General features: G+C 31.2%; 1 protein-coding gene across 2 annotated transcripts in view; it reads left to right on the plus strand.

Moving 5' to 3' along the window:
* LOC129975744 (potassium voltage-gated channel protein Shaw-like) overlaps positions 1 to 22,783 on the plus strand; it is a 365,504-nt gene that overhangs the window by 337,751 nt on the left and 4,970 nt on the right. For both annotated transcript variants that reach the window (XM_056088933.1, XM_056088934.1), the window contains exon 4: positions 17,733 to 17,960. In XM_056088933.1, coding sequence (XP_055944908.1) covers positions 17,733 to 17,960 — 228 coding nt within the window. The remainder of the gene's footprint in view (positions 1 to 17,732; positions 17,961 to 22,783) is intronic.

A 22,783-nucleotide genomic window follows, 5' to 3' on the forward strand; every position in this document is an offset into this window, starting at 1 on the left:
ATTTTGACTAAAGGAATAACACCTTTATTAGAGAGTATGCGAGAAAGTTTCGGGAAGACTACTTCCGCTGGTTCAAATTTGACTAAAGGAATAACACCTTTATTAGAGAGTATGCGAGAAAGTTTCGGGGAGACCACTTCCGCTCATTCAAATTATGATTAAAGGAATAACAGCTTTATTAGAGAGTATGCGAGAAAGTTTCAGGGAGACCACTTACACTGGTTCAAATTTTGACTAAAAGAATAACACCTTTATTAGAGAGTATGTGAGAAAGTTTCAGGGAGAACACTTCCGATGGTTCAAATTTTGACTAAAGGAATAACACCTTTATTAGAGAGTATGCGAGAAAGTTTCGGGAAGACTACTTCCGCTGGTTCAAATTTGACTAAAGGAATAACACCTTTATTAGAGAGTATGCGAGAAAGTTTCAGGGAGACCACTTACACTGGTTCAAATTTTGACTAAAAGAATAACACCTTTATTAGAGAGTATGTGAGAAAGTTTCAGGGAGAACACTTCCGATGGTTCAAATTTTGACTAAAGGAATAACACCTTTATTAGAGAGTATGCGAGAAAGTTTCGGGAAGACTACTTCCGCTGGTTCAAATTTGACTAAAGGAATAACACCTTTATTAGAGAGTATGCGAGAAAGTTTCAGGGAGAACACTTCCGATGGTTCAAATTTTGACTAAAGGAATAACACCTTTATTAGAGAGTATGCGAGAAAGTTTCGGGAAGACTACTTCCGCTGGTTCAAATTTGACTAAAGGAATAACACCTTTATTAGAGAGTATGCGAGAAAGTTTCGGGGAGACCACTTCCGCTCATTCAAATTATGATTAAAGGAATAACAGCTTTATTAGAGAGTATGCGAGAAAGTTTCAGGGAGACCACTTACACTGGTTCAAATTTTGACTAAAAGAATAACACCTTTATTAGAGAGTATGTGAGAAAGTTTCAGGGAGAACACTTCCGATGGTTCAAATTTTGACTAAAGGAATAACACCTATATTAAAGAACATGAGAGAAAATTTCGGGAAGACTACTTCCGCTGGCTCAAATTTTGAGGAAGGGAAGAACACTGTTATTGGAAAGTGTGCGAGAAAGTTTCGGGAAGACCACTTTCGCTGGTTCAAATTATGAATTATCGCCCTGTATTTCTATTATAATCAGTCTGGGCTATGTCATATTGGGAATGTGAATTTAAAATGTATCTTCAGTCTAGAATATTTGCCTGCCATTTATTTCTCAATGCCAACATTGCCAAGAAAACTGATAGACATAGCATCTCTTGCAATATACTTAAATATCTTTTGAGTAAGTCTTTAAGATTGAAGGCATTTGAATCTAACTTTGTTTCATTATGACTCTATCATCGACTGATCTAATGCTGTACGCGCCTTTGAAATGTTGAATTCCATTTCTATATCGAACTCTTTGATGGCTGAATCTCTTGAAAGTGTATTTCAGAGCACTTAATGTTAGAAAACAGATGTGCGTTTGATCCCTAAGTGACACCAAGTTTTTCAAAAGGAGCAATGTGTTTTTTAATCAAAGGGCTCAGAAATATAGTAATGAATGCTTTCTTTACCCTTGCTTTGTTTGCTTTTTTAGTAAAACTTAATTCTGAGTAAATATAATCAGAAGAATGTAGTGTACTCAATTGGAAGAAAAATAACAAGCATTTGTGAGTTAATTTTAAAGCAATTATCAATTATTATATATATATATATATATATATATATATATATATAAATCAATTAGCACTTGAAATTTTGAGGGAAATAATATTGTTCTGATGATTTAGTCGGATGTTACCTTTAAACAATAATAGTTTTGACTTTGCTTGGCACAGAAAAGTTTTAATCCAAATAATTTTAGGAAATTAATTTTTTTTTAAATATATCAATATGAATTTTTTTAAACTTAAAAATGCAAGCCACATTTTCACTTCTAATTTATCGTAAGTAATAAAATTCACTGTGTCGTTGATTTGGATAGATAAGCTATTGAATTAAAATCATATTAAACAAAAACATTCGTCAAATTTAAGAAACAATTCACCCAAATTTGTTTCAATTTTTATAAAATATTCCTTATACCAGTGCTTAAAAATACATTAAAAGTCGCTATTTTTTTTTTTTAAACTAATTAGTTTTACTTTACACTTCCTCAAATATGTAGTTTATAGAAAATATTGCCCTCGTCAAAAAATTCGAACTCGAGAATTTAACCCATCTTCACGTTTAAGACTTTCTTGAGTTCGAAAAACATTTTTTTTTTTTTTATTTTTTTGGCATTTTATCTGTCTATCTATCGAAATGATAATTCAAAAACACTTTGAACTAGAACTATTGAAATTTGGTTATGTGGAATTACAACCAAACTTGTATATTCCTAACAATGAAACGATTTAAACGAAATCAATTCATAGAAAGTCTGATTGTTCGAGTGAACTTAGAAAGACTTCGAAATTACATATTCAAGCGATAGATTCAGCAAAAATGCTAGATTCATAGTAAAGTAATTTCTAAAAAATACACGTGTTATTGATTCGAAAGCATCCAATGGAACTTCCAAATAATGCCTATTATTTATTCACACAATAGACCCCCAATTATATTATTTACTGGAATAAATAAAATAATAAAAATTTAATAATAAAACGGAGATTAAGTTTCCAAGGTGTCGGAAAAACGTCTTCACACTTTTCTTATTTATAAAACGCAATAGTGGATTTTCGACTTGGCATTTATCAACTAAGAAGGGCTGAGAAATGCAGGTTGATTAAAAATATTAGATAAAATAATATAAAAATTAATAAAATCATAAAAAATATATAAAATCTTTGAATTATAAAATATAAAGATAATATTAATAATCTTTCAAAAAAAAATTAATGTTCAGGTTCCCAACTATTTCATTACATTATCTTTGTTATTACAGTATTTAACCCTTTGTAAGGTCATGGGAAGTATGCTTCCCACCAAATTCATCACTCTTTGGGTGAAATTATGTAGATTGGCTTAAGTTCTGACAAATTTTTCAATAAGACAGAAACTTAGATTCTTCAGTTCCTTATCTCGCGCAAAATGACATGTCTTGATTTGTTACTAATAAATTTAATAAGGGTTAAATAAATTTGTTAATAAATTAATGAATCAAATTAAATTTATCTGATAAGTTAAATGAATCACTTTCCTTAAGCCAGTCTCATTCCTAAAAATTTTTTACTATACTATGATTAGAAAAAATGGCCTGTTAAAGGGTTAAAGTACATAATGTCAAAATAAAAAAAAAATGTTTATGAAAAAAAGTGTTATGTATTTTTCGCTTGTTTATTATTCAGTTTTGTACTTTATAATCAATAAAATATTATAAACTATATAAATATTATAAACAATATTGTTTATAAAAATATATATGTAATTTATATATATATTTATAAACAATTTTAAATACTTTGCAGTTTTTGGAAAATCATTCTGCTTAATGCTTTCGAATAGTTAACTGTAAGAACTTAAAAAAAAGGATGGGGGTCTAAATTTCATTAAAATACATTCAGTTCCCAGGATAATTAACTCAATCCTATCTTCTTCGTTTTTATCGACAAAATCCATTCAGAGGTTTTAACATTACATCAGTAATGAATCCAAAAACTACCTGAGCAAACTCAAATTCGCATTCACTATAAATTTAACCCTTTAAAGGGCCATTTTTTTTCTAGTCATATTATGTTAAATTATTTTTAGGCTTGAAATTAGAATAAGAAAAGCGATTCATTTAGCTTATTAGACAAATTTAATTTGGTTCATTAATTAATTTCGTTAATTAATAATTAACAACTCAAGACACATCATTTTGTCTGAGATAAAGAACTGAAGCATCTAAGTTTCTGAATTACTAAAAAAATTTATCAGAACTTATGCCAACCTACATAATTTCATACAAAGATTGTTAAATTTAGTGGGAAGCGTACTTCCCATGGCCCTAGAAAGGGTTAAATAAATGCGAATATAGTCATAATAAATTTATCATAAATGTGAATGAAAAATCAGCGTCTCCTGCTTTTGCAATTTTTGTTTTAGCTTTCGAATTTCTATTTTAAAAAATTCCACTATTTAAAACATAAATGAAACTTTTGAAAAATACTTTTATATTTTCCTACAAAGTTAAAAAAATCCTGCCAAATAAATAGATGTTCAAAATACCATGTCTAATTGCTTGCTATAAAACAGTTTAGGCATGACAATATTACTTTCTAATAAATTACAAACTTGCTCCAGCATCGAGGTTCGGTACTCATCCGAGCATTAATCTACGCAATGTTTACGCATCATCAACACAGCCAAACGGACGGGGAGTTTCAAAACAACGTTTCCGTCGAGCAAAATAAACTAGAAAAAAAAACGTACACCATTCCTCCTTTTCCCCGTCTTCGGACAAGAACTAGTAAACAAAAATTTGGCGCCTAATCGTGAAAAAGCCCTTAACAGCATATCATTTCAACTTCACTCATTCTGGCTCTTAAATCACCAGTAAATTCCGCCGGTTTTGTTGTTTATGTGCGCTCGTCGGGAGGATGCTTAACTGCGCTATTAAAATAAAACATAACAAATAAACCCCAAGAGTAACAACAACAACAAAGAAAAAAACGACAGCTGCTTTTTGGATGGGAAATATATATATATAAAAAAAGAATGGGCGTCGAGTGGAACTGTGACCGTAGCGAAAGTGTTTCTGTGTTTGTGTTTAGCTGTAGTGAGAATGGAATCGATATTTCACCGTTCGTTTTTGTTATAATCGATACAGAAAAGTGGCAGTGGAAGAGGCAGTTTGGGGAAAAGGATATCGCAGTAGTAAGGGAGGTCGTTCACAGTTCGTCCATATTGATTTCGATTATGATTTAATGCTTGCTAGTAAAGATAGTTATCGCAGTATATTTTTTTTCAGACAGAATTCTGAAATCTGTTCCCTGAAAAATGAGGTTCAATTATCGAACGAAAACATCATCATAAATTATAGATAAATGAATCATACCACAGACTACAAATTACCTTATTGAGGATTGAACGAGAAAATAGATAGCTCTCTCACACTTCTTGATAAAAAAAGTATCATATTACGCAAAAGACAAAGGATTTTATTATGTTATTACTGTATTATTATTATTATTATTTGAATTTTTACTTCCTCATTTACGATATCTATAAAGAAATACCAATTTTTTGCATACTCTCAATCAAATTTGTCATGCCAGATAACGCTTTGTATGGCACTGGCGTACAATAGTTACAAAATATTAACGTTTGGCGTCAGTTTAGAAATGTTCCTTTATCTATCGTGCCATCTTTAGAGAGTTTTTGTTTTTTTTGGCGATTAATCCCTGGCATGCGGTTAATAGTATCCAAGAATCGCATTTGTGCTTTAGAAATGTTTCTCTCAAACCGATTGAAACCAATATTTGACACAAAACTGCACTTGCAGTCGCAAACTCCCGTACCAAATTTGATATATGTATTTTATTGCATTTTTGAGTTCACACACATGTATTTAAAGTACAAATCGACAGACGGTCAACACTTTTTTGGATTTGGCTAAAAATCTGACAGGTATCTACACTATGGAATGGATTCTGTGTACCGAATCTTATTTAATAGCTCTCTTCGTTATCGTGTTAACTGATATTCGAACAGCTGGACATACGGACTTCCTGTGAACAGATTTTACACAAAATTTGATAAATATAGCAAATTTGGTGTGAAAACCGTATACCAAATTTCAACCGTCTAGCTAAAATCGTTTGTGAATTGTCTTTGTCACTGATAGGCAGACTAACATTTTTCAAAAATGTGTTTTTTGAATTATGAGAGGTATAAAACGAGAAGATGGGTCAAATTCTCGAATTCGAATTTTTTGACGATTTTTATACATTCTATGTACTGTGTATAAGAGAAAGTAAAAACATTCTAATCAGCATTTCGAGATTTTGACCCATTCCCTCATTTGAGACCCTTATAGAGTCCGAAAACGCATTTTTGGAATTATGTTTTTGAATATAAAAAAGTCTTCAAGACGAATGGGATTTACTCCTTGGCATAGAAATTTTGACCAAATCTATTCTCAGAAAAATCGGCCATCCAATAACTACAAAACGCGCATGAAGAGTTAAATAGATAAAATTTCATACACAGTTTTAGCTAAAGTATAGATTCTTATTAAAATTTTGAACTAAATCTGTCTTGAGATGAATTGTCTGTCAGTTTGTATTGTCCCTTGTATGTAACGTGATTACTAAACTCTAATGGAATCTAGAATATGATATTTTATTTAAAATTGTAATTCTATATCAAATGTTAGCTTCAAATGGTCGAAAAAAAAGGCAAAAATCCTCCAATCCTTCATATTCGATTAAATATTTGTCTTCTCTTCTTTCCCTATCTCAAAATAATTTCGCCACCTATTATTTATGTGACTTTTTTGGCAACATGGCAGACGTTCTGCAGCGTACAGAATATGGGGAAAATTCTTCTGTTGGGCAGATTAAATGGAAAAAAATTAAAACATCGTTTGTGTGCGAAATCATGTTATACAAATATGAGTCCAACAAAATGTTGACTATACTTGTTGTAACCATATGTTAATAGCATGTTTATTATTTAACTTTAGTTTTGGCATCGGAGTAAAAATTCTACCGTTCCTTCGTAGAATAATACCCATATTCTGTACGCTGCAGAATATGGGTATAATGCCTCTTCTCATCCAATTACGTTAGATCTAAATTTAGCTTATTATTTTACAGCAATAGGAAAAAACATTAATTATTATTGAGTAGCATTTGTTCAAAAGCAGGGTTCGGATGTAATTAAAAGAAGGTGCGGGTTCAAGATATACAGTTGAAGGTGAAGATATTTTTTACATAAATATTAAAGTGAAAAATCGGACTAAATATTTGGAAAACGCTTTGGACCACGAGGCAAAAAGGAAATTAGGGAGGATTATGGGAATTGTAGAGCAATGAAGTAAAACATTAAGTGAATCGCTAATAGTTATATTTTTAATGTCTTCATTTATGTATCTTCTGTGACAATGTATGGAAGCTTCTAGACAGATTCCGTGTCTTGGCTCATAATAAGTGATATTACCTTAATTCTTTTATATTGTCAACCTTAAAGTTTTGACATCCACTCAGCATCCATTAAAATATTTGAATCTTCTTTACTCTAGTTAGAGAATTGATTAATAATTAATATATTAAAACTTTAGTTTTTATCTACTAACTGTAACTATTTAATCAACTTCAGAAAATATTAAAATAGTTTATTATCATTGCGATCATACAACTAAGGAACTATAAAGTAGTATACCAAGCAATGAACTTAAAATCAATTACAAAATACCATCTGTTAATACATGAATGAAGTTAAAAAATAAAATAATAAAAGTGCTCTTATCGCTTAGCTAAAAAGTAAAAGTTATTTTTTAATCAAAAATATTGACATAAAAAATCGTGTGAGGTGCGAATAGTAAAAGTCTAATGAAAATGGAATATTCATTTTAAAATAATTATTTTTAATACGTCTCCAAAATATCGTCTGTGTCAAGATATCCACTTATATATCATTCGTGGAAGTTTCTAGAAAGATCTCGTATCTTGGCTCCTAATAAATGATATTACCTTAATTTCTATATATCGTCAACCTTCAACTTTATAGCCAAAGTTGAGAGAAATTGATCTGGCTTCCACTCAGCATCCATTAAAATATTTGGATTTTCTTTATAGTGAGTCAAATTACGCAGAGAAGCAATATTAAAGATTCATAACAATATTAAGGTGATTACAAAATTCTATCCAAAAGAAAGAAACGTTAAACAAAAACGTTTTAAAATTAAGCTAATGTTTTGAATTCTGTGTTGTATATTTTCGTTTCTAGTTAATTTAATCAAATGTATTTTTGCCCAGAGATATCATATCCATTCGAGTTGATATCAGAACCAGCCGGTGCCTTCTAAATTGCTGTCTCCTAGATAAACTCGGAACCCCACTAAATTCCGATAAAAATCTCCTGCTCCCCTCACAAGATTCGCCGTTCTTTATTATTCCAAAAACTCCCTAAACGGCGAAATCAATACCGAAAATAATCAATAAAAATTTTTTACATTCTATCTGCCTCATAAGCGAGAAGAGAGCATTTTGCCAACTTTCCGTTTTATTGCCATTCAGCTTTGCCACCCCAGGAAGAAAAAAAGAACTTTGCTGTATACTCATTAACTTAAGCGTTCCGAATTTTTTTAAGGATGTTGTTTTTATCCTTTTTGGCAAGTTCCCAAAGCATGTTAAGGGAAAAAGAAAATGTCTTTGCGGATCTCGAAGCAGTTAAATACAAGAGAATGTGCGAAGACTCTATCCTTATGTTCGGAAAATGATGACGAATATATATATATATGTATTTCTTCTCCCAGTCTTTTATAGAGATAACGAAATGGTTCGAGATATAAAAGCTGAAAGGATGTTGAATTTTCTTGGTGAATAAACGGGAAAGATTATCGCTTGGTTTTACGTCGTAAATAGAAAAAAAGGGAATAAAAATACTTGAAAATAATGATGCTGTAATTATCGGCGACAGGCAATTAAATTCGAATAATAAGTGCTGTTCAAGTAATAAGTAATGTTTTGAATTAATTTAGAATTCTATTTCGCTTTATTAATGGGCCCAGTTAAACGCCGCTGAATGTGATTGCGGTTAACTTGGTCATTCGCTTTGTGTTATTAAAATCCTCCGATCCTGGTCCGACATATTCATTTGAATGCAGAAATATTCATTTAATGAGATCATTACATCGTTCAATGTTATCAGCTTTGAAGAAAAGAATGGATCGAATTTTCATTTTCAAACAGCGTTAACAATTGGTATTCATAAAATTTTTCGCTTCACTTGTAAGAAGACATCTGAGAGTCATTTCCCCTTGGTATGGAGTTCGTATTCTTTTGTCTGAACTAAAGCTCTCTAGATTGGTTTAAAAGAGCAGCTTCGTTGCCAAGCGCGGGTTGAAATCTGTAAGGCTAAAACCCACTTCTAGCTGCATTAAATTACGAAAGTAGTATATATATATTATAAAGGAATTAATTTAAGTGTTAAAGGCGCATTTCTTCTTAACAAGTAATATAAAAAAAATTAAATCAATTCCTACTTTCGCAAGAATTGAACTCGCATTCTTCACTTTCACGTGAAAAATACTGAAATCCTTGCATTTTACCGATTGAGCTACTGCCTCTTGATTTCAATTTTCATTTCAAACTGCTAAAACTCTATTTAAAGTATTAAAAATTAATTAAATTTAATAATGAATGAATTAATATTTGAAAAAAAAACTATATTAACATCAAGTGTCATCCGCTACAAGTTTAAAAAAATGTGTTTGAATTTGAGTGGATGAATAAAAAGCATTTTATTAACGATTGAAAATTTGAACAAGATATATAAATATATATATGGAGAGTGTAAACTAATAGTAGGAATTGAAAAAGTATGAATGCTTGTCTAAAATACAGTAAATGCAACACTGTGGCGCCGTTGAAAATTTTGCAAGCTCTTCTTTGGAAAATTTTGAAAAATTATTAGCTTTTTGTGAGCAAGATCATACAAAAAACACGGGGACAAAGAGAATATTCAAGAGAACCGTCCATCGAAGGCCGAAATGAATCAAGCTCTCAATATTTTCAAACGTGGCGTGTGGTATCGTTCAAGAAATTTTTAAAAAAACAGTATAAATGCACACAATATATAATTGAACTGTTAAAGAATAACTGTCGAAAACTTACAATTAACGAATTTTTTAATTGTTTTTTTTAATTATAGCCGTCGAGTAAGAGTTTTTTTGTTTATTATTAATATTATTTTGCCTTTATGTAATAAAAATATAATTGAGGGACGGGATAGCCTGGATGGTAGGGCGTTGGATTCGCGTCCCTTAGGTAGCGGTTCGAAATACGCCAGCCGAAGACTAACCGCGTGCATGGTGGCTGACGCGCGTATAAATCTGTCGTGGTCACAAAGTCCTCCATGTCGGGAGTAATACCACTGGGGGTGCTGGATCAGGGGTGATCGTTCTCTATTTCTGGTCTAAATTATGATCTGTGGATGAAATACGTGAATAAAGACCGGCCCGTAAAAAGGGTTGTGACGTGTGTGTAGCTAATTCTTTCTCTTGGCCCTAGATGGCGCTACTGAAAAAACAAGAGATGTACCCTTGGCTTAAACCACAAATGACTTCTTAAAGTTAGTGGGCTGGTCTAGACAACAATCATTAGAAACAACAACAAATATAATTGATTTTATCCAATTCAGTTATTGTTGTCAATCGGTTTATGTTACAAAATTCTTACGGAATAGCATTTAGCGGCACCTACTACATTTGTATAGAACATTCCTACGGAATACCATTGAGCGGCAACTACTATATTTGTAGTTTCTCTCAGATGTTGTATACAAAGATAATACATTGTAATTGTCAAAACATTCAGTTTAAAGTTTTTGACGAAACTTTAGATCTTCCCAGTAATGGATGTTCGAATAGGCAACAGCCTAAGACCGGTGGACTGACCGGAAGGCAGCAGACTAGTCGATTAAAAAATGTTATTAGTCTACCTGCCAAATAAATTAATTTATATCGAATGCAATATATTACAATGCATATTGGTAATATTATACCATTTTGAATAAAATAGATTTTGTTAAGTAACATTTGTCAAGCTTCTTTCGGTTTCATTACATTAATTTTGTTATAAAAATGTCAATAAACACCGAGTGTTTGCTTAAATAATATTGTGTTCAATCATATAAAATCATAATCATAATAAATGAATAAATAATATGTATATTTTAACAAAAAATATTAAAATAAACCATCGGGTGTAGTCTCCTAGAAATTTTCTCTCATATCCTCTAACAAAGATCTCTTCCCCTGTCTTGACATAAAACTCTAGATCTATAAAAAAGACGCAAACGCTACCAATGCTCAAATGTTTATTTCCAGAATTCGTAAATTTTTGTAGTATAATGAAAAAAAAATTGACACTTTTTTTTTCTGATTCATTAAAACCAGAATTCGACTGACAATTATAATTTTTACAGCAAGATCATATATCAAATTTCATTGATTTAAGTCCTAGAATTTTGGAATATTAGCGTTTTACAGATCAAATAATCAATTAGTAGTTCTGGAAGATTTGATTCAAGTTTAGAAAACAAATCTACACTCGAAATATTAAATCTGCGAAAAATATTATTTATCTATCTCTTTGCAGTTATCGTATTAATTCGTTTTTGGATAACTAGGCTGTCAGTTTCAAGTTTTCATCCAAATTCAACAGAAATCTACAAATTTGTTATAAAAATAACATGCCAAACTTCATTCGCCTAGTTCAAAGCGTTTTTCAGTTACCGTTTTCACAGGCAGAGTTATTTCCAAAATATGTTTTCCGAGCTTTGGGAGATTTGAAATATTGAGATGAATCAAAATCTCGAATTTTGTTGACGATTACGATACTTTCTCTTTAGATATGACGCTTCGCATAGGAAAAAATAATAAAGATGGATGAATCAAACCTGAAACAGTATCATGCCAACCTGTTCTGAACTGAAAGTTCGATTCCCCTTTAATTTTTAGGTAAATTCCTATAGGAAGATTACTATTGTAATGGTTCTCATGACAAGACCTCGGGCAAATTTCTTTAGATCTTTACCGAACCCAAGTCCATCCTTCGCAAATAATATACGTATAACGCTTTGCTCATGTTGTCTTGAAAAGAGGATAATTAGAGTAATTTTATATGGATTTTAATTGGCTTGGAATATGTTGATAGAATTGTCAAAATCTCGGACGAGCTACTAAATGGCCCATCCAGCTCAAAGGTTCAAAGAAAGTGGAATTGGTGAGGGATTGAAATTTTCATTTCGCTATAACTTTCTTAATATTAAAGATAGGAATTTAAATCCAACTAGCCAAATGAGCGCCTCATTAAGACGAACAACTTTCGTATTTAAAGTGTTTCGATAATTGCAATATTTTAGAAGTTAGTAGCCGAAAAGTCATTTTCAAGCCTTAATTTTGACTGTTTCTAACATCAACAATTTATCTTACCAAATAGTAATTTAGATGTAAAGGAATCTACCTTTACCTTCCATCTTATCGAGAGGAATTTTTTTATTTGTTTTTATCTTAATATCCGATCTGGGTGAAGAAACGATGGAATAACCATAAAAAACAAAAGAGATAGCCCCCTCTACAAATCTTTTCTATGTTTACGCAATTCAGGTTTTCAGTGAATAGCATTGTATTATAGTGGGGATAATTAAATATGATTTTTGAATGTCTTGCCATTAATTGCAATTTTGATTAAAAACCCAACGATTCTTAATTTTGACTATCAAAATTTGATACAGATTTCAATTTTAACGTTGAAACCATAAATCAAATTTCATCAATCTTGCTACCTGTATTCTTTAGTGTCTATTCATTTAAATTGTGACGAGCATCAATGACTTTGATCTAAAAGTATCACCCTTTGTTTATCTCAGTTAAATTTTTAATTATTCTTTTTCACAAATAAACACAAATCCTAAAATTTTTAACTAGGGGAAGTTTTTTTTTTGTTTGTTTTTTAATTAAGGAATGTTTGGAACTTTACTTTCCCTTTATATACCAGAAACTAAAAATTAAATGTTGATCAATAAGTTAATAATTTGTGGAGACACATTTCAGTACGATGATTTTGATAGTCAATATTTGGTCAAGAATTTCATATCGTTGACTCTTTAAGTGATAATCATGTCGGTTTAAGGTTAGATAAAAATGAAATTTGGATTAAAATCTGCATTTTTTTTCCCAGTTTCAAAACATAAACACATTTCTATTTCCAGTGATATCTTTGTCCCCATGTCAATTAGAACCAATTTATAGCAAACTGTTGGCATGTAAGTGATGCTTATTTATAAGCATTTAAAAACTTTAAATGCATTTTCCGAAGAGCGAGTTTTTTTTTCATAATTGTACTATATAAGTATTGTCATATCTCAAAAAAAATAACGATATATTTAAATGAAATGTATAATTAGTGCTCTTTATGTTATGCAGAATGTAATGAACTATGGATTTGATGTTGAATGTTCTAAAAGTGGATTTATAGTTTAATGTAAATATTGTTGACAAAATTCCAAAACTTCATAAATAATTTCATATATTAAGCCCAAAAATTTTATTTTTGAATGTAATTCTTAGATAGCAGTTAGTCACAATCTTAGATATGTTACGCATGTAAAGTTGCAAAGAAAAAGGAAAAAAGTGAAAAAAATTTTTTCTCTAAAACAATCCTAGTTTTTGTAAATAAATGCTAAAATTTCAAATTGCTAAAAAACCAAAATGTGCTTTCTCTTCAAAAGCTGAATATAGTATATATTTAAATAATTTCACTTTTATACATCATTTTATTTTTATATTAATAAAAAAACATCATGTAAACATACATTTTTTTTAAAATCCTCTCCTAATTTAGTCAGATACTTTAATTCCCACAATTATATTGTTTTAGTACATAGAAACCCATATTCATATCTGTATGTGATATTTTAGAATTTCTTCTCAACAATTTCATTTATTTTTTTCCTAAATTTGTGTGAATTTCTGTTTTTCATCATTTATTTAAAAATTATCAGAAACTAAAAATGCCTCATCAAGATCGAAACAAGCAAAATAAAAATCGTGCAATTAAATGCCACATCTTAAAACTGAAAGCCTATTTATGCTTGACTCAGTTCTTTTCTGCAAAAAGCTGCATAAAAACCTTCTGAAATCCGTTTATGCGAAAGTTAGAAATGGAATTTTTCATAGAACGCTGCGGTTCGTGAAAGAAATAAGAACCTTTTTTCATCCAACGGAATTGTTTCTTTTAAAAAGAATTTCAAAAATAAAAAGACTTTGTGTCGAGATATCTGGCTATATATGCGTTGACACTTTTGACGGAGCAGATCTCCCGGGTTCTCTGACGTCAGAACGACATGGCGGCGTTGCTAGGCAACCAGCTTGGAATCTCTGGTAATTAATTGGTGAAGAAAATCCTCGTCAGAACGTTCAAAACTAGTTTAAAGCTAATGTCCAAAATATTTTTAATAACGTTTTTGATTAGCTTTATTCCATAAATGGTAAACAATTTGAAACTTTTAACAATTAATTGGCTTCTTTTTTTTTTTTTTTTCCTGAGATTTAAAATCAAACTCTATAGTAGTAAAAATTGAACAAAGCAAAAAATTTTTTCGTTAAACGATTATTTAAATTTGAAGTTGTCTTTTCTCATTTTGGATTTAAAATGGATTTTGTGGGGAAAATAGTATTAGAAATTATTTGTTCAGATAAAAGCCTATATAAAATGCAAGAAGAAAATAAAAGATTGCAAATTTGTTTAATTGATTGGATCAAAAATCGGACTGAAATTCGACATTTTATATTTCTGATCCTTATTTTAAATGTACGAGATATTGAGAGATATGTTACTTCAATCAGATTTTAATTTGATTATCAACTAAAATCTTCATTTCGTATAGAAAATTATGTTACTTTATACTTAAAAAAGGAACATTGCATGCATGCAGTATCCAGGCAAATAAATCACACATACGGCCATTAAATTTGGCACACAGATAATTATGACAGTTGATTCAATGCGTCTCGAAGTACTAATTTTAAAATTTAATGTAGAATTTTTTTATTTGATATTGTGTGTTTTTAGAACGATTTTCCGTATGTGTTTGTCCATTGTAGAAAAAAAATTGCAACTTCAAAGTGAGTAAATTATTATCATTTAAAGAAATTTATTTTGCACCTCTTACAAAATTTACTGAATTTTGTGAAACTCTTAAATGTTATCCACTTTTCACGGAAAACTTTAAAAATTCAAATTAAAATTCCTACATCCGACATTCTAATTTCAATATCGTTATCTTTTTAAAGTTTGAGATCGTTATTCGAGTATTTATCTCTAATTTATAAGAAAAACGATCAAAATAACTTTATTTACTGAATTTTAATTAATTGTTTTTCAGATAAGTTTTTTTTTTTTTTTTTTTTTTTTTTCGTTGATGCGTTAGCCTATGAGCTGGGAGTTTTTCTTCTTGATCGATTTGGTAAGATTGTCAAATTATGAAATGAAGAATCAAGAAAACTGTTTTTATTGCAATCTTTTTCTTTAATGCGACTTTGTCAGTTATTTGTTTTTATTTCAATCGTCTGTCGTTCACCATACAGTATTATTACCTTAAAGAAAAACAAATGTGTAAAATCAATATGAATTGTTTTTACATCGTATTCATAGCTTTATTATCACGTGAGAACATGATAATGTTTTTGCTTGAGGTTTTTGGAGCTTCAAAATGTGAAGGCAACAAATTGACTATTCATCACTTTTTTGTATTTTGGAGTCGGCTTTCACACTATAGCTTTTGAAATATCTATCACAGTATAGTTATAAAACCACATTATCGTCTGCTAATGTGGTTTTATTTTGGAGTCGCCTTTCACAGTATAGTATTTCCATTATCTATCTTCTGCTAATGTAGTATTTCCCTTGGAAATCACTGCGTTATTTGGACGGAAGAAATTTGGTATATGGTCTTTATACCAAATTTGTACATTTCTGTCAATTTCGGCAAAATCGATTCGGAGGAAGTCTGTCTATCCGGCTTTTCGAATATCATTTAACAGAATAACTAAAAAACGAAGATATCCAGATAAATAAAATTCAATACACAGAATTAACATCTATAGCCCATACATATTTCAAATTTTGAGTCAGATCCAACAAGAGTTTGATCTTATAACTGTCTGTACTCAAAGACGCAATGACTTAAATATAGCAATGGTATAGTAAGTGATTTTGTGATTACAAGTGTAGTTTTGTGTCAAGTTTTCGTTTCAATCAATTAGGAAAAACGCGCATAACATAAATTCGATTTTGGGATACTAGTAACCCCATGTCAGGGATTCAGTAAAAATGCTAAATTTACATCAAAGGTTAATATTTCGTATTTATTGTACGCCAATGCTATGCAAGGCATTCTCTGGCTTAAACCGTTGTTAGAGTATTAGAGAAAGTACTCCCGCTGTTTGTTTGTTTTTGTTGTTGTTAATGATATGAATTTGTAATAAAAAATCTCGCTATCGAGATCAATATATCGTTAAATATATCGAGTATAATTCTGAAGCATCTATAAAACTTACAAAATACTCATTAGGTAAGGCATTATTTATACGGAATAATTTTTCAAAATTGTGCAAAATTGCCCCACTCAAAATTCATTCGCTCCATAGATCTCATTTGGGATGAAAATGGTTAAATTAACATTTAAAAAAATCTATTGTAATTAAAAATACCAGTACCAACAATATTTGCAGATATAAGTTGTTTTTATTACTTTCAAAAAAAAGTTTAACAACCGAACCTAAAAATTAAAGTTTCGAAATTATGAAGAAAACTTTGATTTCTTTTAATATCCGATAATGCTGTAATAAAAGCGAGAAATCAGAAGAAAAAGAACTTAATCTAACATACATATCTTCTATTATGTAAGCAGGTGATTCAAAACTATTTTTGCGCTTTTTATTATCGAAAACAGCTGCGCGCAGAGTTGCCCATTGAGCAGTATTATCTTCCTCTCCCTTGCTATTTTTAAATACCTTGATGCGACGATATACTACAATGATAAAAGAAGTATCGGGAACGCTTCATTTAAAATCCATTTATAGTTGATATCATCTGCAAATTTTTATCGGAGATATTTTTAGACTTCTACAAACACCTGACAACAACCAAAAAAGCAGTTCTTTTTATCGTCTGAAAATAAATTTGTTTTTAACGAGGAAAAGAATTTTCAATGGTAAATACTAATGAGTATTGAAATTAATAAATTTTGATTTCGAAATAAAATTTCTGCTACAAAAATATTTTAATAACGACAAAAAGCTTTTTTAGGCGACTGTTTATCAAAAATAGCAGTCCTTGATGGATATAAAAATGTTTTAAGATCTTAGAGAATCCATCGTAAATGATATGCGATCTGGTAGACCAACCACTTCGATTAATCAAGAGTCCAACCAATGGCCCGCTTCCGTCGAATTTTGTTTCATATGAAAATTTATAGGTTCTAGACATATCATTTACGATCGTCTGCCCTTTACTGCCTTCCATTTTTTTTTTTTTTTTGGAGAAAATCAAAAACCTATTTCAATGTAGATTCTTTATGGGGGGAAGGGGTAAATCGATGCAGATTTCCCCATCTATAATCAATATATCGATTTCGAAATTTTTTATTTTGTATGTAAATTTATCCACTTAGATTCATAATCAACGGTAGCCTATAGTCATCGTCTAAAAGTAGCAAGATAGTCTGCATCATAAAACTCTGGCAAAGCCCTCAATCTTGAAGTCTGTTTCTAAAATTTTTTTTTATTATTTTTATTTCGTAGACTATTAAGATTCTATGCTTATAGTTTAACTTTAATTTTAAATAATACTCTTTTATTGTAATAAAATGTGTATTGATTAGCATGGCTAGATTCATAATATAATTGGTGCTTAGTTGGTCGCCAAAGGCGGGGCATCTAAATTAATATCAGAAGTTAAATCGTTCAGACTGTCTATCGCAGCTAATGTTTAATAAATTAAAATTTTCTTTGACCAGGTGGCAACAATCGTGAAGAGACGATCCCCATGTTGATGCTGAATCATTCGGACAGCAGGGAAGACTCCCTCCCCAAGCCCGGTGCCACAAGCGGGTCGCGGAGCGACTCCAGCTCGAGAATCGAAGTAGGCTTAGGACCAGCATCTTCCTCACCCACGGCATCTCAGGTGCAACCCAAAGACCAGGCCGGGTCAGCAAACTGCACGAGGCATCCTACGACAAGCAACGGTTAGTGGCATTCTACATTTTATTTATAATACCCGCCAATGCTGTCTATATGTAAATCTTTGATTTCATAATAGGTGGGTACAAACAATGCGACGTTAAGATATTACGATTTGAAGCTTACTTGACACTAATCATTCCATGAACTGTATTGTTAAGAAAATCATCGAGTGGGTGAGCGAAAAAGTTGGTACAGTGAACTGGATAATGGAAACCAATGCTTTATTCCACGAATATTTTAAATCTTTGCGGTCCGTTGTTCTGTACCTGTTGTCACTACATTTTGGTAGAACAGGCCCACTGTTTAGTACCACTAGACATAAAATTCTTTAGTTTTCCTAAAATTGATGTTAAATTATATATATTTGTTTGTATATTCAAATTGGCTTATTTCATTCTATGCATTAACTTGGATCTGGCTACCAGCACTCGAACAAAATCAATGGATCGCAAAAGGTTAAAAAAACATGAAGCACAGACAATACGCGCATAAAGAACAGCACTTGTAGAAATTACACAGCAATTCATTATTAAATATCAGGCGCAAGAAAAAGCGATCCGTGTCTATAACTTATCAGCGTTTGAGTTCTTCCTTATGCTTATATAGTTTTTTGACAGGCTATGATGTTTCATGGAATTCTCAAGAAGAACTCCAAATCTCGGTTCCTAATAGAGATATCACTATAATTCCTGCATTTCTCAGACTTTCATCTTAGTAACCAAGGTCATTCATTAATTTCACATCATTGAAAAAAGCACTTTCCTACCATAAAACAAATATGGCAGGAAATGATAATACAGATTCGTAACAGAATCATTCTCTTCTATTCTATAGATCAATGCAGTTCGTACATTATAAGTGTGTAATTTATTCTACACTGCACAGTGATTCATGCCTTTTGGTGTAAGTAAAATTTTGATTTTTCTAATTAATTTTAAATAATTTAATATTAATTTAATAAGGATATAAGAAATCTATACAATTAATGTACGCGCATTGTAAGAGAGAACCTTTAATCAATTAGTTTTTATTAAAACAAAAACTTTATAATAAATACTTTCAGTTATTTTGCATTCCTTACTCTCGCTTATAAAGATGCGGTTCAGCAATAGGGAGAAAATATAATAGCAATAGAATTAAAAATAACTATTTTGTTGCTACAAATATATTTATTGCGAAATAATTTAATAGTTCAGCTGTGACATCTTTTCAACAAGATAACTAGGTTCCTTCATCAATCCTGCAATCAATGAAATGTTCCAAAAAATAATATTTATAAGTTGTGCAACTAATTAAATTGTTGTTCCAATAATTACTTTATGTACAATTACAATGACCTGGATACTGAAAAGCAATTGGTGTTATTGTTGCAGCTAAATCTGTCCTTATTTCGGTGCGCTATCGCATCCTAACGATTTATACATTTCCAATGCTGTTTATTTTCCCATGATCATTAGGACTCAGCCTAACAATAGCTTTTATACATCCTACATTTCATCATTTTACAACGTAAAATGATATTGTCCTAACTATCACTATAGTACCTCCTCCCCCTCTCTCCCTTGCGAAACCGATGGAGTATAAGATGAATCCGCCCATATAGTCTTAAATAGGGTTTACATTCAGCCAGTTACAATCTATCCAGTAAGACCACGCATGCGCAGAAACAGTTACAGTAATAAGTACTTGTCCCGTCCAGACAAGAACTTGCAATTATCCGCTCTCTCAGGGCATGCGCGAGATCTTACTGGAATCTTGGTAACTGTCAGAGTTAAACCCACCTTTATACTCTGGATGAGTATGGGAAGATCAAGATGGTCATGGCTTGAGCTTCTTTTCAATTAGAGTTTGCTTTTGTCCATGGTAGTTAAGTTAAATACTTTGTCAGCTTTCGGTAAGACCTTGCATGGCCGATATAGTGTAAACGCGAATTGTTGTAGCCAACTCTTCGCGTGCAAAGCATCTTGTGTTTTGCATAGTTTGAAACAAGAGCGGCCTAAAAACTCTGGATGTTAATCTTCAATTATGTGTTTGTTCATTGTCTTGATAACTTTCACTTTACAACTGAATCCTCTTAGATCCAAAGCTCGACTGCCGACATTATTTTTTTCCACGACAGTATTCAAAAAACGGGTTGGTCAGTGATAGACCATCTATTTTGCTACAAGTAAAGCGTCATCGGCGTCGTTTTACGTAACCAGTCCCGATAACCTTCATTTCTCTGTCTTCCAATCATTTTGAATACAAAATATAGCAGGCCACATTTTACACTTTTTATCCTAGATAGTAGGGAAAAAAAAAGGGTGGGCGGTGACGTACTATTTATTTGGTCTCAAGTAAGAGAGGGGTCGTGTCTTATGTAATCCTGCGGGTTTTTTTTAAGTCCTTAGATAAACAACATTAAATTATTCAGTTACAAAATAATCATATAGAATAACAAAACGGCATCATTACATCAGTCAATATTTTTAAAATTAATTCTTGATTTTTATTTATATTTAAATTTTAATAAGCAAAAAGATATTTTATAACAATAAATAAATAAAATTTCAAACCTCCGCTTTTAATGTATCTGGAAGGGAAAAAGATTTTGTATTCTCGACAGAACCATTTTCAGTTTCTAAACTGTAAAGCAAAATGGATGCATTGTAAGCAGGGAATGTATTCTGATAAGAAGAAAAAATAAAGTTCATCAGAAGTTTTAAATTAATATGAAACTATTTATTGGGTAAATCATTTTTCTACTTCCTTTAGAAATAATTCTTAATGCAAGCATGTAAGCAATGCATAACAATTTTCTCACAACAACAACAACAAAAATAAATTGCATTCTTAGTATATACATGCCTCTTATTGGCGACTCTATTTGCATTTCCTTTCATTTCGCTTTTGCCAACAAGCGGTCCACAAAATAAACAGAATATTTCAATCTAGCTTTAGTCAATAAATCTGCCAAGTTTGATTAAGTTGGAGAAGAATTTTAAATAAATTTTTCCTCATCTAACGATTTCCTGATAAAATGTAAACGAATATCGATACCCTCGGTTGTAGCATTTTCAATTCTATTCTTATAAAAATGTTCAGAAAATTTACTATCGCAAAATAAAAATGGTTTTTAGATATTAATATAAAAATTAATTTCACTCTATATATTTTTAAGCCATATAAGTTCTATCACAGTCTCGATTACCGCTACAAATTCCGATTTCATGGAACCGAGTGTAGTGTTTGCCTGATTATTTGCTTTCTGTGGAATTAAAATTTTATTTACGATATTGCTTTTTTACGATTCTTTGCGATTCGATCTTTCTTACGATAATTACTTACGATATTGAAATATTGCTTTCCTGTAACATTAATATCATCGTTGAAAAGAGAGATTTAAATGGATAATGAAGGTCTGGCAGGTCAATGAACTCTGATCTTGGCGACAAAAATTACTAATCTAAATGGGGGGGAGGGTAAGGTAGCTTATTGGGAAGCTTTAAGAAGCAAAAGAATTCGCAAGAGAAAATCATTCTCTTTGAAATGTTGATTACAGAACTCTCTACTTATTTTCAATGAGTGCTGTTGTACTTTGCTATTGTTTAGCGATCTGCTTTCTGCGACTGTATTGTTGCGCTTTCTATTATTTAGTTATCTGCTATCTGCAGCCGTGCTTTGCGCTTTCTATTATTTAGCGATCTGCTATCTGCAACTTTCGCAGTTATGTTTTCTATTATTTAACGATCTGCTATTTGCAACTGCGTTATTGCGCTTTCTATTATTTAGCTATCTGCAATTGTGCTGTTGCACTTTCTGTTATTTAGTGATCTTCAGGTGTGCTGTTAAGAGTCTCAAAATGCTGTTGTTGATGCACATTTTGGCTGTGTCTTTTATTGCCTGCGCTCTCCGTGATTTCTGGAATTTTTGTCTATGCAACGTCATTTTCCAGCCTAATGAACTTTTTTCGCCATACTCCAATCGGGTGAATTTCGTAACAATGTCCAGCTGTTGAATGACTATTTGTAAGCCAGTATCCCCAGTTTGCGTCCGAGTAATAATAAGAATTGAATCGCTTTTACCAATGTTCCCATAAAATAGCCTTTTACATTTTCATTTATGCCCAAATTTAGGCATATTGCCATTAAAAAATTAACTAATTTTTAAAAATTATTACTTTTAAAGTATAAAAATGTGTGGAAAGTGTGTAAAATATATAATAAAAAAATTAAATCAAAAATATTATTTTTCAATATATGAATAAAAGTCAAGATCTTATTTTCAAATTAGAAAGTCAAAAATTTGTAAGCTAATAACTTCAAATTTATTTTGTTTAGGTCCATTCGTTTCGATTTCATTTGTCTCGGAATAACTTTTAAGGTAGTTTTGAAATTTGATGAAAAAAAAAAAATGGGTGTTGCCTCTGAAAATTTTGAAGTTTGTTCAACACATAATATGAAAATCTTTAAGAGTACGTTAATTTCTTTCGAAAGATACCTTTTATTATTATTATTATATGATGAATTAGCCTGGAATAAAGTTGGATTGCCCCCTCCCCCCGCGGCTATACATGATGAATAGGTTGCTTGCAAATTTCTGTATCTGAGAATAGATACTTATACGTTTCAAATAAGGAAAGCTTTCGCATTTTTGTGGGCCACGCTGGCCTGGTGGTAAGGTCTCGGCTCGTGAGCCGTAGGGTTTCAGGTTAGAAACCCGGTTCCACCGAAGAACCGTCATGTAAGGGGGTCTGTTGCACATTAAATCCGTCAGGGCCAAACGTCCTTCCGCTGGTGTGGAGAGGGGGTGCCACCTCAGCTGTCGTCCTTAAAAAATTATCAAC

The sequence above is a fragment of the Argiope bruennichi genome, chromosome 7, assembly GCF_947563725.1.
Source record: "Argiope bruennichi chromosome 7, qqArgBrue1.1, whole genome shotgun sequence".
Lineage (NCBI taxonomy): Eukaryota > Metazoa > Arthropoda > Arachnida > Araneae > Araneidae > Argiope > Argiope bruennichi.